The 16,562-nt window shown below is 35.4% G+C and overlaps 1 protein-coding gene across 1 annotated transcript; it reads left to right on the top strand.

Annotated features, from left to right (window-relative positions):
• Window positions 1-602: 602 nt before the first annotated feature.
• On the top strand, window positions 603-1,909 carry LOC141707913 (uncharacterized). Its single transcript, XM_074511356.1, has one exon. It carries the CDS (start codon window positions 721-723, stop codon window positions 1,720-1,722), a length of 1,002 nt encoding a protein of 333 aa, XP_074367457.1. The 5' UTR covers window positions 603-720; the 3' UTR covers window positions 1,723-1,909.
• Window positions 1,910-16,562: the final 14,653 nt, after the last annotated feature.

Here is a 16,562-nt window from a genome sequence, read left to right on the forward strand (position 1 = left end):
TCATTTTGTTTGACTTGAAGTCCCAGAAAATAACTCAACTCTCCCATCATACTCATTTGATATCTTGACTGCATTAACTCGGAAAATCTTTCACAAAGTTTTGTATTTGTAGAGCCAAAGATGATATCATCAACATATCTGTACCAAAAGTAAGTCCTTTCCATTATTGAGGTAGAATAAAGTCTTGTCAATTGTGCCTATGTGAAATCTACTTTCCAGAAAGAATTGAGTTAGAGTCTCATACCATGCTCTAGGAGCTTACTTAAGGCCATAAAGTGCTTTATCAAGCCTGTAGACATGATTTAAAAATTTTGGATCTGCAAAGCCTGGAGGTTATTCAATATATACCTCTTCTTCCAATTCTCCATTGAGAAAAACATTTTTCACATCCATTTGAAAGACTTTAAACTTCTTGTGAGCAACATAAGCCAAAAAGATTCTTATCGCTTCCAATCTAGCAACTGGGAGTGGGAGCTCAGATTGTCTCTCGACTCCCCACTAATTTATTATGATGTCAATAAAATTTTCATAATAATAATAATAATAATAATAATAATAATAATAATAATAATAAGTTTTTAAATAATTACAATTGTAATTTTAAGAAAGAGAGAGTGGGGAGGGGAGGGATAAAGAGGAGAGGAGCAGGAACAAAACCCTAAAACCCTTTTCCCCTTAAATCCCAGTTTGTGTTGATTCCGCTCCGCTGGCCTCACCCAAATGAAGAAGAAAACCAAACAAACCCCCTGTTCTCCTTCTTCTACCGATCTCAAATCCCTAATTAACGACCACTCTCTCTTCTTCGACAAGCTCGTCCAACTCATTCCTGCTCAATACTACATCTCCACCGACGACGACAACAAGCCATGGTACCAGGGTCTCAGCAAAGCCGCCAAGGCCTCTTCCAAGCAACAAACCCGCGAGAATATTAAGAAGGCTCGTCGCGCTCGTCTCGATCCCCAAAACTCTAACAAAACTACACTTGATGTTCTCAACAAGTCTATTGAAGTTGATAATGAGAAGAAGGTTGAGGTGAAGAGTAAGGCGGTGTCGTCGTCCTCGGTTACTTACGAGGAGTTGCAGCAGAGGTTACAGGCTAAGCTGGTCGAGCTAAGGTCGAATAGGGGCCAGGGGAAGCGCTCTGTTATTGATAAAGATAGAAAGAGGAGGCGTGATGATTTTGATCATCACGCCCAGGCGGTTGGTGATGGGAATGTGGAGAAAGGTGAGGCGGATAATAATATTGACAAGGAAGTTGAGGCTGCGGCGGAGGGGATTGAGTTTGGGAAGCTGAGGATTGATAATGAGGTAGGAAGGGTTGATAAGAAGCGGAAGAAGGGGTCGAAAGCGGTGGAATTGGAACGAGCGAGGAAGTTGGAGGAGGCTAAGAAGGACCCCGAGAAAGGAGAGGTGGTTGCTAAGCAGCATTCGTGGAAGGCGGCTACGAGCAGGGCGATGGGGATTAAGGTTCATGATAATACCAAGCTTTTGAAGGAGAGTATTAAGAAGGACAAGAAGAGGCATGAGAAGAATGCGAATAAGTGGAAGGAGAGGGTGGATAGTAAGGAGAAGTTAAAGAGTGAGAAGCAACAGAAGAGAGCGGGGAATATTGCTGAGAGAGCTAAGCAGAAGAAGGATAGGAAGATTGCTAAGAGGGAGAAGAAGCTTATGAGGCCCGGGTTTGAGGGGCGCAAAGAGGGTTATATTAATGGGGATAAGTAAGGTGGATTATCGGTTTTTATGTTGTTTTTGTTTAGTTAAATGATGTTATCAAAACTTTCACTGCAATGTTGGGTTGTTAAGAAGAATTTTATAATATGGTCATGTTTCTTAAATGAATTTTTCACCTAATTACATGTTTTGGAAGTACTTCGGATTTGGAATGATACTTGTATCAGTTTAAGTTGTTTGCACTATTTTATTTAATTTGTTATGTTTGTGATTGAACATGTTATGTATTTGTTGACAGATCTCTGAGAGTTTTGCACTATGAACATTAGCAAGTTTAGGCAAGTATTGTCCTGCTAATACGTATCATTACTCGTAGCACTGCAACCTTTATATTTTCTTGTAATGGATTTAGCAGTAAACATATGGGTAGACAATATATGCAACTGCATATGGTTTTTGTGCTGATTTTAAATCTCTAAATTTTCTGATTTCTACATAAGGAATGATCAAAAGTTTTTCATTTGTATGCAGCTCATTGAACTGAAGTCTTTAATTCATTACTCTATGAATGCATTATTTCAATTGTTTTGATATGTATTTAAGCAAATACAGTTACAATATTTGAAAATTAATTTTGATGAAAAAAGGAAAGGAAAGAGGGGATTGCTTGTTACAAATGTGTGTGTGTGTGTGTGTGCATATAATACAGCGGGTTAGCAGTCTGTGGATGAACTTAACTTGAGGTTCTCAACCGGGCAATCATCGTCTCCATTAAAATGGAGTCACTGGGTTTTAATATATGGGGATTGTTACCTCCATTTCAATCTCAAAAAAAGATAAAGAAGAAGAAACACATGCAGTAATAGTGAATCCTCAGTTGAGTCTATCTACGGAACCAGACGGTTTCCTGTTTCCAATAAAGCAAGCTGCGATGGCTGGTACACTTGCTGTCACCGGAGATACTCTTGCTCAACTCTGTGAAAGATGGGTCAAACACAATTCACCGCAATATGATTCCAAGGTCACTTTTTTTATTCCGTTTTATTTTACATTTCTTGAATTTTTTTGTCTTTTTTTACATTTTATATTTTTGTTTATGCTATTTGCTGTTTTAGATTTGTGCATTTATGTTTGCAAAACGTTTCTGATTAGCCGGTATGATGGATTATTGATAAGTCTTTGTGGTTATGATTTTACGAGGCCTATACTTACAGTGATGTAATGTATGTTATTTAAGGTATGAATCACTAGGCTCTGAAATTAAATAAAATTATATATATATCCTTAATGAATTTATGGTTATGATTACGGCTAACATATGTTTCAATGTATTCTATATATGATATTTGTGCAATTTTATTACTTTAATGAACTGCCCATGACAAAGATTTGTCTGCAGTTTCGGCATTACAATGCTATAGGATTGAGTTCGTGTAGATTTGTGACTTACACAAGGTCATACTCACACCAAATTCCAAACTCCATTCCCATTTGGCAAACAAAACAAAGTTCAGTGTAATTGTTATGAGTAGTAGTACTATTGTATCTATCACTATGAAAAAGGATCAAAATATTTGAAGTAGCAAGAAAAACATTGTGTGTGATCTTGTTATCGGGTTGGATGTTATATATATAGCAAGTATGATTTATTGGTGCATGGCGGTACTTGACTAGGTACTAGGTAGAATAACTGAATGTAGTTACACTTTGTGACGTCAGTGTAGAACCTGATATTTTTAATTTCTGATATATTCCTACAAGGATATGTGGTAATTAAAGGATAAATATGTTTTAGGCGTGGGAAAGATGAGCTGTACTTCTTTGAGAAATACAATAAATATGTTTACATTTCCGATGTCTGGTGACAAGAGTATAACTTGATAACTCTGAAGTAGGCCTTTGATGCAGAACAGATTGAGACTCTCTTCATACTTGCCATTTATACAATCAGCTGATATGTGGTAATTTTTACATGATTACAAGCGGTGGTAGGCTTGCAGTCTGTCTTAAATGAATAACCTGAACTCTTTTTACTCCGTTCTTAAGTAAAGGCTGGTAAGTAAAGGTGGAGCCTGCAGAAAACCAAAGCGCAGGATCTCTTTAATGTTAAAGTTCAACAAACCTCTGGAATCTTCTGAGATTTTCTAGTTTCTAAATCTCTGCAAATTCTAAGAAGTGTTAAAGGTTCAGATCATTTGACTAAATTTAACTTGGAAGTTGGAAGAAAGTATATTTAATAAAATAAGTATCTAGATCTACTTCCATCAACATTAAGCTTTATTCATAGTAGCATAGGGATAAATCTTAGCGGTAATAAGCCAAAATCCAAATATGTATAATATATATATTTGTTCGATTCTGTTGTTTATTCATGTCCTTATTCTTTTGCTGTATAAATCAAGTGTCGCACCTCTCTTCAGATTTCCTCTTATTTTTATATTTAAATAGATAATTACCTGCACATTTTATAACAATTTCAGATTATCTCTACAGGTTGGGTGTGTGACTGCTTATTATTTTATGTTTATGATTCTTCGTAACTCCTAGGTTCAACACTAATACAATATCTGTATGAGACTATGAGGTATCAATACCTTGATGGGCTGATGGGCTGATGGGCTGATGGACTGATTGACATACCTAAGGAACTATGCAAATTGGCTTGAAAGTATATAGGCCTCTGCCTTGCTGCAGAACCTCGTTTGAATGCTTGTTGTTCAGCTATAGTAGGTTGACTATACTGTTTTCCCATAACAAAATTATATCACCTGATTTTTAAGATACTTAAATTAAAACTATCATGGTTGAAATATCACCAAAACCTGCAACTCTAGTTGATTTTCTTCGACTGTCTGTTACACCTTGAATTAAATATCATAAAGCCCAGTAAAGGATCACACTAGGCTAGATTATATATCACCAGGACAGGCCCATGACCTTATGATGTGTGCTATATAGCCTATAGTATACTCTTAGATCAGCTTCTCCATTGCAAGTGATAGCATTAGTTCTCGTTCTGCACTTTCTCATCCAGCAAGTGATGATATTTGCTGTTGTAGATTTGTTTATTTATGTTTGCAGAACGCTTATGATTAGCCCGTATGATGGATTCTTGATAAATGTTTGTGGTTATGATGTTACAAGGCCTATACTTACAGTCTAGGAAGCACCGAGACTGATACGGCGACACGGAACATGGGGATTCGTCAATTATCTAAGTATCCTGGATACGGGACACGGCAAAAAAAACGTAAAAAAAAATATAAAAAATATAAGATTTGTATATGTCAAATATTAAACAACTTCATTCGTGATAATAATAGTGTTTCCTTCATAATAAGTGATAAATTACTATAAAGATCTATTCTACATTTTCATTCAAATGATCGTCTTGTGTAAAAAGAACTTCCATTTCCGGTTCATCAAGGGACATAAAGTTAAGCTTAATATAAGATGGTCTAGGCTTTTAAAAACTGATTTTGGGCTTTTTTAAGATGATTTTGGGCTTTTTTATATGGGCTGGGTCGGTGGGCCGTGTCGGTCGCGTGTCGAACCCGTGTCGATCGCTTGTCGAACCTGTGTCAGTCGCCTTTTTCTGTTGACACGCCATGTTGTGGCGTGTCGGACACGTACTCAGCCGTGTCGGTTCTGTGTCGCCGTGTCGGCCATGTCCGACACGCTTGGAGTGTCGATGCTTCCTAGCTTACAGTGATGTAATGTATGTGATTTGAGGTATGAGTCACTAGGCTCTGAAATTAAAAAAATTATATATACTAAATGAATTTACGTTTATGATTAGGCTAATCTAATTTTAATGTATTCTATTTATGATATTTGTGCAATTTTATTACTTCAATGAACTGCCCACGACAAAGATTTGTCTGCAGTTTCTGCATTACAATGCTACAGGATTGAGTTGTTCTTGTGGATTTGTGACTTATACAAGGTCTCTGACTCTCTGAGTAGTCCGTGGTCGAGATCGTTGTGTTTTTACTCGTGTAATACTTGTGGACTGTCAAGTAAAGCTAAACTATTGTTTTCTATCTATATCAAAGCAAGATACTGAATTTTTAGTTTTGGTGATAGTGTTTTAGGGCTTGGTTATATGAAAATTTGGGTGTCTTTCTCTTGAGTGGTAATTGGACATGTGGGGTTGTTTTTCTCTTTGTTTGATATGTTACCATATTGTTTATGCTATTTGCAGTTGTAGAGTACTTCACTAGTTCATATTGTATGTGGCTTGCGGAATTAGGCCTGCCAATTGAAATAGAATTTTGTTGTTCAATCAGTGTAATTTCTCAAGTATGTGTCATGTTAATGGCTTGAAACTGCTAACCAGTTAATTGCTCCTTGTGTTTTTATAAAAACTCATAGTAGTAGGATTATAGGGTACTTGGAAGAGGGTTTTTTAAGGTTCTGGCTCAGGAAGCCGATGGAGTAGTGTTATTCCCGTGCAGACGATTAAGACCTGGTAGTCTACACTCTTTGTAAAGCATGCTTTAAGAGAACCAAGAGGCTTCTGCTCATGGACACCTGGAGTCTACAAATTACTAAAGAACTAAAGCTTCCAAACGCTTAGATCTCCCAAAGAAAATTTCATATTATTCGCGGTTACAATTTATCAAAAACTCCATGAATTTAATGACAGATCTGAAGTGAAATTGGTCATTCCAAAAAAGAGCAAACTCGTAGACAAGAAATGTGTAACCGCGGGTTCTACTTGCTTGTAAGAGTCCTTAACTAGCTACTTTTTTTAATGGTAGCTGAGACTAGTGTTCTACTCAAATTGTACACAAAGAATCTAAAGATATTACACTAGTCTAGAATGTGCAAATTCCAAAGGGTCATCAAATGACGATCAGCATGCTGCACTTGTAATTTGAAGTTTTAGAGCAGAAGATGGAAGCTAATGAGCAGTTAGTAGGTCCATTATTGTCTATCGTTGTAAATTGAATTATTATAAAGTTGTATTCATAGAAATTAGTAGACTTGCAGTGGGTCTGGGTCATGATCCAAATATGCTTACCTATTTGCATGAGTAACGTGCTTTGAGTTCATGATTTTGTTATTCTCGTTACCTTCCGAATCTTGAGATTACCTATGGTTTTTTTTTGACAAATCTATCTATCTATCTATACTATATTATTATAAGCAGAACACAAATAGATAGTCGGTTGTTCGGTACAGTTGTTTGGTACGACAAATAACAACCGTCAGATCTAAAGTCAGATAGATGAGAACCGTTGGATGCAATAATAAAATATTATTATATTAATATTAAACTGCTCTCATAGATTCAGGGTTCGAACCCCGTCAACAGCTTATTATATTTAAACTTTTATATTTTTTATTTTAACAATTTCTACAGGTTCAGGGCTCGAGTCCCGTGAAAAACATATTATATTATATTATTTATTTTCAGTCAAGTCTCAAATTATCACAAAACATCCTCTATTTGGTAGTCGGTTGTTCGGTACAGTCGTTTGATATGACAAATAACAACCGTCAGATCTAAAGTCAGATGGGAACCGTTGGATGCAATAATAAAATAATATTATATTAAGATTTAAACTGCTCTCATGGATCCAGAGTTCGAACACCGTCAACAGCTTATTATATTTAAACTTTAATATTCTTTATTTTAACAATTTTCATAGGTTGAATCTTTGAGTCCCGTGAACAACATATTATATTATATTATTTATTTTCAGTTAAGTCTCAAATTATCACACAACATTTATTATCATAACTTATTATGTTCATCTTTATTTTAACAATTTCTACAGGTTCAGGGCTCGAGTCCCATGAACAACATATTATATTATATTATTTATTTTCAGTCAAGTCTCAAATTATCACAAAACATCTTTTATTTGGTAGTCGGTTGTTCGGTACAGGCTGAACACCCTCTATTTGGTAGTCGGTTGTTCGGTACAGTTGTTTGGTACGATAAATAACAACCGTCAGATCTAAAGTCAGATAGATGAGAACCGTTGGATGCAATAATAAAATATTATTATATTAATATTAAACTGCTCTCATAGATTCAGGGTTTGAACCCCGTCAACAGTTTATTATATTTAAACTTTTATATTCTTTATTTTAACAATTTCTACAGGTTCAGAGCTCGAGTCCCGTGAACAACATATTATATTATATTATTTATTTTCAGTCAAGTCTCAAATTATCACAAAACATCCTCTATTTGGTAGTCGGTTGTTCGATATAGTCGTTTGATATGACAAATAACAACTGTCAGATCTAAAGTCAGATAGATGGGAACCGTTGGATGCAATAATAAAATAATATTATATTAAGATTTAAACTGCTCTCATGGATCAAGAGTTCGAACACCGTCAACAACTTATTATATTTAAACTTTTATATTCTTTATTTTAACAATTTTCATAGGTTGAAACTTTGAGTCCCGTGAACAACATATTATATTATATTATTTATTTTCAGTTAAGTCTCAAATTATCACACAACATTTATTATCATAACTTATTATGTTCATCTTTATTTTAACAATTTCTATAGGTTCAGGGCTCGAGTCCCATGAACAACATATTATATTATATTATTTATTTTCAGTCAAGTCTCAAATTATCACAAAATATCCTCTATTTGGTAGTCGGTTGTTCGATACAGTCGTTTGATATGACAAATAACAACCGTCAGATCTAAAGTCAGATAGATGGGAACCGTTGGATGCAATAATAAAATAATATTATATTAAGATTTAAACTGCTCTCATGGATCCAGAGTTCGAACCTCGTCAACAGCTTATTATATTTAAATTTTTATATTCTTTATTTTAACAATTTTCATAGGTTGAGGGTTTGAGTCCCGTGAACAACATATTATATTATATTATTTATTTTCGGTCAAGTCTCAAATTATCACATAACATTTATTATTATAACTTATTATGTTCTCTAATTTATTTTTTAACTATTGAAAATATATATTAAAATATAATAATTTTTAGATATAATTATATTATTATGGCTTATAACCTTAAAGATGGGTATCTGTACCCATAAATTCGGGAGGATGACTTAGGATCAAACCCAGGATCCAAGATAACAGATGATAAATTGGAACGTATCCAGGCTCTAATTTCAGGCCATAACTGGCTTCGATCCCTCTGAATGGCTTCATATGGTTTTCTTTTGTATGGCCTTGGTTCTTTTGCTTGGTACCAGCTTCTTGAACGGTGCATGCCAAAGCAAACAGTCCAAAACATAGTGATAAATGTACACAGCTTCCTTGGGATTATGCATTGAACATGTTGATAAAGTAGACATCTTATATAAGCAAAATAATATTTGAAGCACTAATTTGTTGAACCAAATCGTACTTAGTTCATGTGTCGCTGTTGTTTTTGTAAAGGTTTGTATACGTAAAAGGTTAATTACATGCATTAGCTGTAGAGAACATTTATAGTGATCTTGTAGGTACAGTGAGTACAAGAGATAAGGATACAATGTAACGAAGGATAAATACAAATGAACAGATCAGGTAGTACACCTATATACAAAATATAAGGCCAGCGATATAGATGGACTAAACTAATTGTTATCATGCCCCTGGGCGCTGGGAAAGTCCAATCTTGGATAGCAACATCTGAAGTCGCGTACGTGCAAGAGGAAGTCGGCCTATGCATATACTGGGACAACTTGTTAACTGTGAATGCAATATCTGACCGTGTTACAGATAAATACTGGATACTTCCAACAAGTGTGCGGTATTTAGTTGGGCTGTCAAGAACCGTACCATCATCTAATGTAAGTCTAGCAGCGGCTTCCATGGGTGTATTAACAGGTTTTGCATCAGACATGGATGCAGGAGTGAGGATGTTAGAAGCATATTTATGTTGACAGAGAAACAAACCATGAGATGTAGGTTGTACCTCCACACCCAAAAAATAGGACAGGTTCCCATGGTCCTTAAGAGAAAATCGTGCAGCAAGTCGTGTGATGAAATAGAGACAGAAGATGCATCTGGACCAGTGACAATTATGTCATCGACATAAACAAGTACATGCAAAGGAGTTCTGTATTTTTTAAGAAAAATAAGGAGGTATCTAAGACTTTGTTGAAACCAATACTGATGAGATGATAATACTGATGAGATGATTGCGGGGTTCACTATACGAGGCACGAGGGGCTTGTTTGGGTCTGTAGATGGCTTGTTTGGGTCTGTAGATGGCCTTTTTTAGCCGATAAACATAATGTGGAAAGTTGGGGTCAACAAAATCAGGGGTTGAATCAATAAACAATTCCGGAGAGCGCACCTTTGAGAAAAGCGTCATTAATGTCAAGTTGATGAAGTGACCAGCCATTAACAACAGCAAGACTTAGAAGGAAACGTATAGTTACAGGTTTAATGACGGGACTAAAAGTTTCTGTATATTGAAGTCCCGGACGTTGATGAAATCCTTTAGAAACCAAGCAGGCTTTGTATTTATTAATAGAACCATCAGGGTTATATTTGGTGCGAAATACTGTTCACGAACCGAGCTGTTCGTGAACAAGTTAGAGCTCGGCTCGTTAAGAACTCGTTCGGCTCGGCTCGTTAAGAGCTCGTTCGGCTCGGCTCGTTAACGAACTCGAGCTCGAGCTCGAACAGAAAAATATGTTCGTTAAGCAAATCGAGCTCGAGCCGAGCTTTGGGTTGTTCGGCTCGACCTCGGTTCGGCTCGAGCTCGGCTCGGCTCGAACTCGTTCGTTAAAATTCAAAAAATTTCTAATATATTCTAAATATTTTTATATAGGTATGATTTTTTTTTTAAATCCGACTTCACTGTATTTTTTTTTATCTTCCAACGATCATTTTGCATACCATATGTGATATATTTTAAGGTGATTTAGAAATTTTATATTTTAGTTTCTAATTTTAAAATGTAGCTTCATAATTATATTTTAGTTAAGATTTTTTTTAAAAATATTTTTCATCTATCCAACCGTATGTATGTTATAAAATATATATTTCAATGATATAACCAAAGTTTCACATCAAAAACAATTTCATTTGATTTTCTATTTTATGGTCAAGCATTAGTTTGACTATTAACGCTAACTAGTGTTTAATCCGGATTTGTTGTTTCGATTATTTTAAAAATACTTTATATCGATCCAACCGTATGGATGTCATAAAATATATATTTTATTGATATAACCAAAGTTTTAGATCAAAATAATTTTATTTGGTTTGTTATTTTAATTGTCAAACATTAGTTTGACTAGTCTTGGTAACTAATGTTTAGTCTTGTATTGGTGTCTCGATTTATTTAAAATTATTTCTAATTGATCCAACCGTATGGATGTCATAAAAAATATATTTTATTGATATAACCAAAGTTTTAGATCAAAATAATTTTATTTGGTTTGCTATTTTAATAGTCAAACATTAGTTTGACTAGTCTTGGTAACCAATGTTTAGTCTTGTATTGGTGTCTCGATTTATTTAAAATTATTTCTAATTGATCCAACCGTATGGATGTCAAAATAAATATATTTTAATGATATAACTAAATTTTCAAATCAAAATAATTTTATTTGGTTTGTTATTTTAACAGTCAAGTATTAATTTGACTATTACCGCTAACTAGTGTTTAGTCCTGATTTGTTGTTTTGATTATTTTAAAAATACTTTATATTGATCCAACCGTACGGATGTCATAATACATACATTTTATTGATATAACCAAAGTTACAGATCAAAATAATTTTATTTGGTTTGCTATTTTAACAGTCAAATATTAGTTTGACTAGTACTAGTAACTAGTGTTTAGTCCTGTATTAGTATCTCGACTTGTTTAAAATTATTTTTAATTGATCCAACCATATGGATGTCAAAATAAATATATTTTAATGATATAACCAAATTTTCAGACCAAAATAATTTTATTTGGTTTGTTATTTTAACAGTCAAGTAGTAGTTTGACTATTACCACTAACTAGTGTTTAGTCATTAATTGGTGTTTCAATTTTTTTAAAAATATTTTTCCTCGATCCAACCGTATGGATGTCAAGATATATATATTTTAGTGATATAACCAAATTTTTTTAAAAAAATAAATTTATTTGATAAGTTATTTTCACTGTCAAACATCGGTTGACCAGAATTTTTTCTGGCTCGGCTCGGCTCGGCTCGACTCGACTCGGATCGGATCGGCTCGTTTATGTTCGCGAACAAGCTCGTGTTCGGCTCGTTAGTTACCGAGCTCGAGCTCGAACACGTTTTTTGTTCGATTAGAAAGCTCGGCTCGGCTCGATTCGTCAGAAAAAAAATTAAAGCTCGGCTCTGTTCGATCAAAACTCGGCTCGGCTCGGTTCGTGAACAGTCCTACCCATTTGCATCCAACAAGATTGTATCCAACAAGATTGTAGGAGGGTGAAGGGGGAACAAGTTTCCACGTCTCAGTGTCAAGTAATACTTGGTGTTGGGCAGCCATGGCTTCGTGCCAAACTGGGTTAGAAATTGCTTGTTTGACTGATGTAGGCTCAGTGGAGGTGAGTTGTGCCGAGAGATTGAGTATGTTGATTGGTTTAAAGATACTATTTTTGGCTCTAGTAATACGTGAGTGAGTGGGAGGTTGTGGTGGAGGTGGAGGCCTGGAGGGGGAGGAGTAATTGGTGGGGGTGATGGGGGTGGCTGGTTTGGTGAGTTAATTTAATTTGTGCGTGGTGGAACTGTCCTCGACATGGCTGATATATTTTGAAGTGTAGAAAGATGAAAATAACACCACTCATCTAGTGAACTAGAGGCCGGAGAGTGATTAGTGGAGGATAATTGAGCGGGTTAATTATCAAGTAGGTCACTTACTGCGTCCAAATATATCAAGTGAGTCACTGATTACAAAACTGACTCAAGTGAGTCACTCATTTGAAAATTTGTATAAAAAATATCACTCTGTCGTTAATCGAAATTCTTAAAAGTATTATATATTGAGTTTCACACATTTTTTATGAATGATATTACATCTAAATAAAAGATTTGAGTTCTAGTATTTTAGATAATATTTTTAGATTTTTTAAAATTTAATCTACTATTTATTTTTATTTAAATCAAATAAAATAACCAAAAAATTAAAAATAAATAGTTGATAAAATTTTAAAAATTAAACAATATTATCTAAAATAGTAGAACTCGGAACCTTTTATTTGGATGTAATATCATTCATAACAAATGTGTGAAACTCAATATATAATACTTTTAAGAATTTCGACTAACGATAGAGTGAATTTTTGATACAAATTTTTAAATGAGTGACTCATTTGAGTCTGTTTTGTAATCAGTGACCCACTTGATATATTTGCATGCAGTAAGTGACCTATTTGATAATTAACCCGATAATTAAGCAAAATGATAATTATTATCAATGAATTTGACATGACAGGAGGAATATAGACGATTATAAAGAGGGTCAAGATATAAATAAGAGTGTCGAGTGTGGGCATAACCAACAAACACACAAATAATTAGGGGTGTACAGACGAACCGCTCAACCGCATCCAATCGCTCAACCGCTCGCAATCGAACCGCATTTTCCTGATAATCGCGAAACGCGGGTTGGTTGTGGATTTAAATTTTAAAAACCGCTCATTCGCGGTTTGGATGCGATTTTAAATTTTTGAAAATCGCAAAATCACAATCGCAACTCGCAACATATATTTATAATAAAATATATTTTCAAAAATGTAGTTAATATTATATAATAATAAGTATACACATTTATAAACTAATCTTAGGTTAATGTTAAGATTTCGTTTATAAGATTCACAATCATTATAAGATATATAACCAAACAAATGAAAAATGTAACCAACATGTAATTTTTTTTATCATTTTCATTTTTTTTGTCGCCTCCATATTTTTGTATGTTTTTAATATCCTTGCTCTACACGGAGCATTAGTTTGTATTTTATTTTTAAATGTAAATTTATCATGTAACTTAAACTCGAATTTATCATTATTCCGAATTCTTTTTTTGTAAATTATTATATATTTTAAAATAAGTGGTTGAACCGCAAACCGATCCGCAATAACCGCAAATTCGCAACCACAATTGACGCGGTTAACCGCAACCGCATTTGCGGTTGCGAATGACAATTTTCTAAAACCGCTCTTCGCGGTTTGGTTCGATTTTTACCCCAAAACCGATCCGATCCGAACCGCGTACACCCCTACAAGTAATGGACCGGGGTTCAAATTTATGTGATGTGTAAGGGTCTTAGCCAAGGATGTGATACCCAGGTAGGGAGCGAAATAATTTTTTATAAGGGGAAATATTGGCAAGTGTAGATGTGGGAATGCGATTTATGAGATAGGCAGCGGTCTGAAATGCATAGGGCCAATAGATAAGTGGCATGTCAGCAAAAGTGAGAAGAGCAGGATCGGTTTTGACAATATGACGGTGTCTTCGCTCGGAATACCCATTTGTTCAGAGGGGAAAAGGTAAGATTGGTGATACTATTAAGAGCCAAAAATGAAGCAAGCTTCTGATACTCTCCACCATTATCGGTGTAAAGGGTAATAAGTATTATCTTTTACACCGATAATAGGACAATTAAACTTGGATTAGTGAAGCGAACAAAAATATCAAGAGTGTCAGGCTTTTATTTAACTGGATAAAATCATATAAATTTCGTAAAATGGTCAACAAAATCAACATAATAGTTATAACCATCAAAATAGTACACTGGAGAAGACCAAACATCACTAAAAATAACTTCTAAAGGAGATGATGTAGTAACACTGAAGTTTGTAAATGAGAGTTTATAACTTTTATTGACCAAGCAAGAATTACATGGAAAAATTAAAAAATGAGAAATTTCTATAGATGATAAAATTTGCTTCAAAACTGGAGGAGCTGGATGACCAAAACGATGGTGCCAATCTGTGGAAGTAAGAGATGTAGCAAGTATTAGAAAAAGTGGGTATTACACCCCACATTGTCGAGTCATTTTGAGCCGCACTTGAGTGGTTGGTTGTTGCGTGTGTGCAATGAATGACGCTTGGAATGTGTTCTCCTTCACGAGAGCTTTCCGAGGCACTTTGAATCACTCAAAATGATTAAGGGATGAGTGAGATATGATTATCCAAAGATGGTCCCTTAAAAGTGTAAAATATGTTATGAAACCTTAAGTCCCACATTGGAAAGGAAAAGATATTTCCTTAGCTTTATATAGCAACACACATATGTAGTGTTAACTTGTGTTGTCTATGTGTTGCTCCATCACCTACGCGGGCGCGCAGGGGGTGCAAATTGTGGGTTTTCGAGGGGCAATCCGAGGCTTGCGAAGCCTTCGAGCTTGCCCTCATGTGCGACGTGCGGACACGAATGTAGCAGAAAATTGGCCTGAATAATGGTGGACTAGTTTTGCTGTTTTTTATTTTCCGCTAGGCCTCGGCTCAAATAAATTGATTTATGATTTTATTTTGTGTCGGTCGAATTAATTAATTAATTATAATTGATTGACCACCGACCTAATTAATTAATGCGTTTAAATTAATTATGGTAATTGTGTAGCGCACAAGTTTTTCCTCCCTATATAAACACCTCTAGGGCGTTAGGGTTATACACACAAATACACTGCCATTCCTAAACACCTACCCTCTACCCGTGATAGTTTCTTGCTCGCTGATAGTGCCGACCTTCGGCGTCGCCACTGTAATCCGTTTTATCCTGGGAGGCTTTTCGCTTGCAAATACGGTGATGGTTAATAAGCTTTAAGGAGACAGTACCGCACTGGACTCGGATTTTTCTATCCTTCGCCATACGCTTCTCATCTCCGTTCTTTTTCTGTTATTCGATTGTCATTTATTTACACACACACACCTAAACTTATATTTCTTTTTCACAGTTTGTTGGTAACAATCTTAAAGTTTATTATTTTTAATCCGTGACTGGCAAATCTGTCTTGCGTGCTTTTTATTTAATAGACTAATGGAGAACGTGAACAATATGACTGGTAACGATGTGGTTGATCCCTACGCACAGATTATAACATCTGATGGGGATCACCAGCCGCCGCTAAACCTTAACGCACATGTACTGGCACCTGATGGGGGTCAGCCACCGGTTGGACATGTGCCTTCGGGACATGTGCCTTGGGGAAGAACGCCTTGGGGACATACTGTCGTTGGACAGTTCCAGGTGCCTCTTGGATAAAATACTGGTGTACAGACACCTATTACGACTGTCACACCTGTTGCGCCTACGCATCCTGTAGTGCCTACTCATCCTGCTGTGCCTACTGCACACACTGAGAAACCTGAGAAGTTCAATGGATCGAACTACAAGCGCTGACAGCAAAAGATGATGTTTTATCTGACCACTCTAAACCTTGATCGATATCTCAAGGAGAAAGTACCATTGCTCACTGCTGAGAGTGATATACAGACTGTGTATGTTGCGGATGCCTAGAAGCACGCCGACTATATCTATCGGAACTATGTGCTAAACTGTTTGGCTAATTCATTGTATAACGTATATTGCTTGAAAATATCAGCTAAGGTCTTATGGGAATCACTTGGCCATAAGTATAAAATCGAGGACGCTGGGGCAAAGAAGTGGATCGTTGGTTTCTTTCTTAATTACAAGATGGCAGATTCTAAGACTGTGGTTATCCATGATATCCATGCTGAGGATATCATCCATGATACCCTTGAGAGCTGCTAGGTTATATGACTAATATATCAAGCTCGAACACCTTTAGTGTTAACCTAACCCGTGGTTATATATTACACAACTACACAATCAATCTAGAAGATATGATATAATCGAATGAGGAATCCTAATACATATCCAACTATTGATTTCTACAATAAGTAAAGTCCTACACCGACATATCTCTACAAATATATCCACATGTGATATC

Source organism: Apium graveolens, chromosome 2 (assembly GCF_009905375.1).
Source record: "Apium graveolens cultivar Ventura chromosome 2, ASM990537v1, whole genome shotgun sequence".
In the NCBI taxonomy this organism is placed as follows: domain Eukaryota; kingdom Viridiplantae; phylum Streptophyta; class Magnoliopsida; order Apiales; family Apiaceae; genus Apium; species Apium graveolens.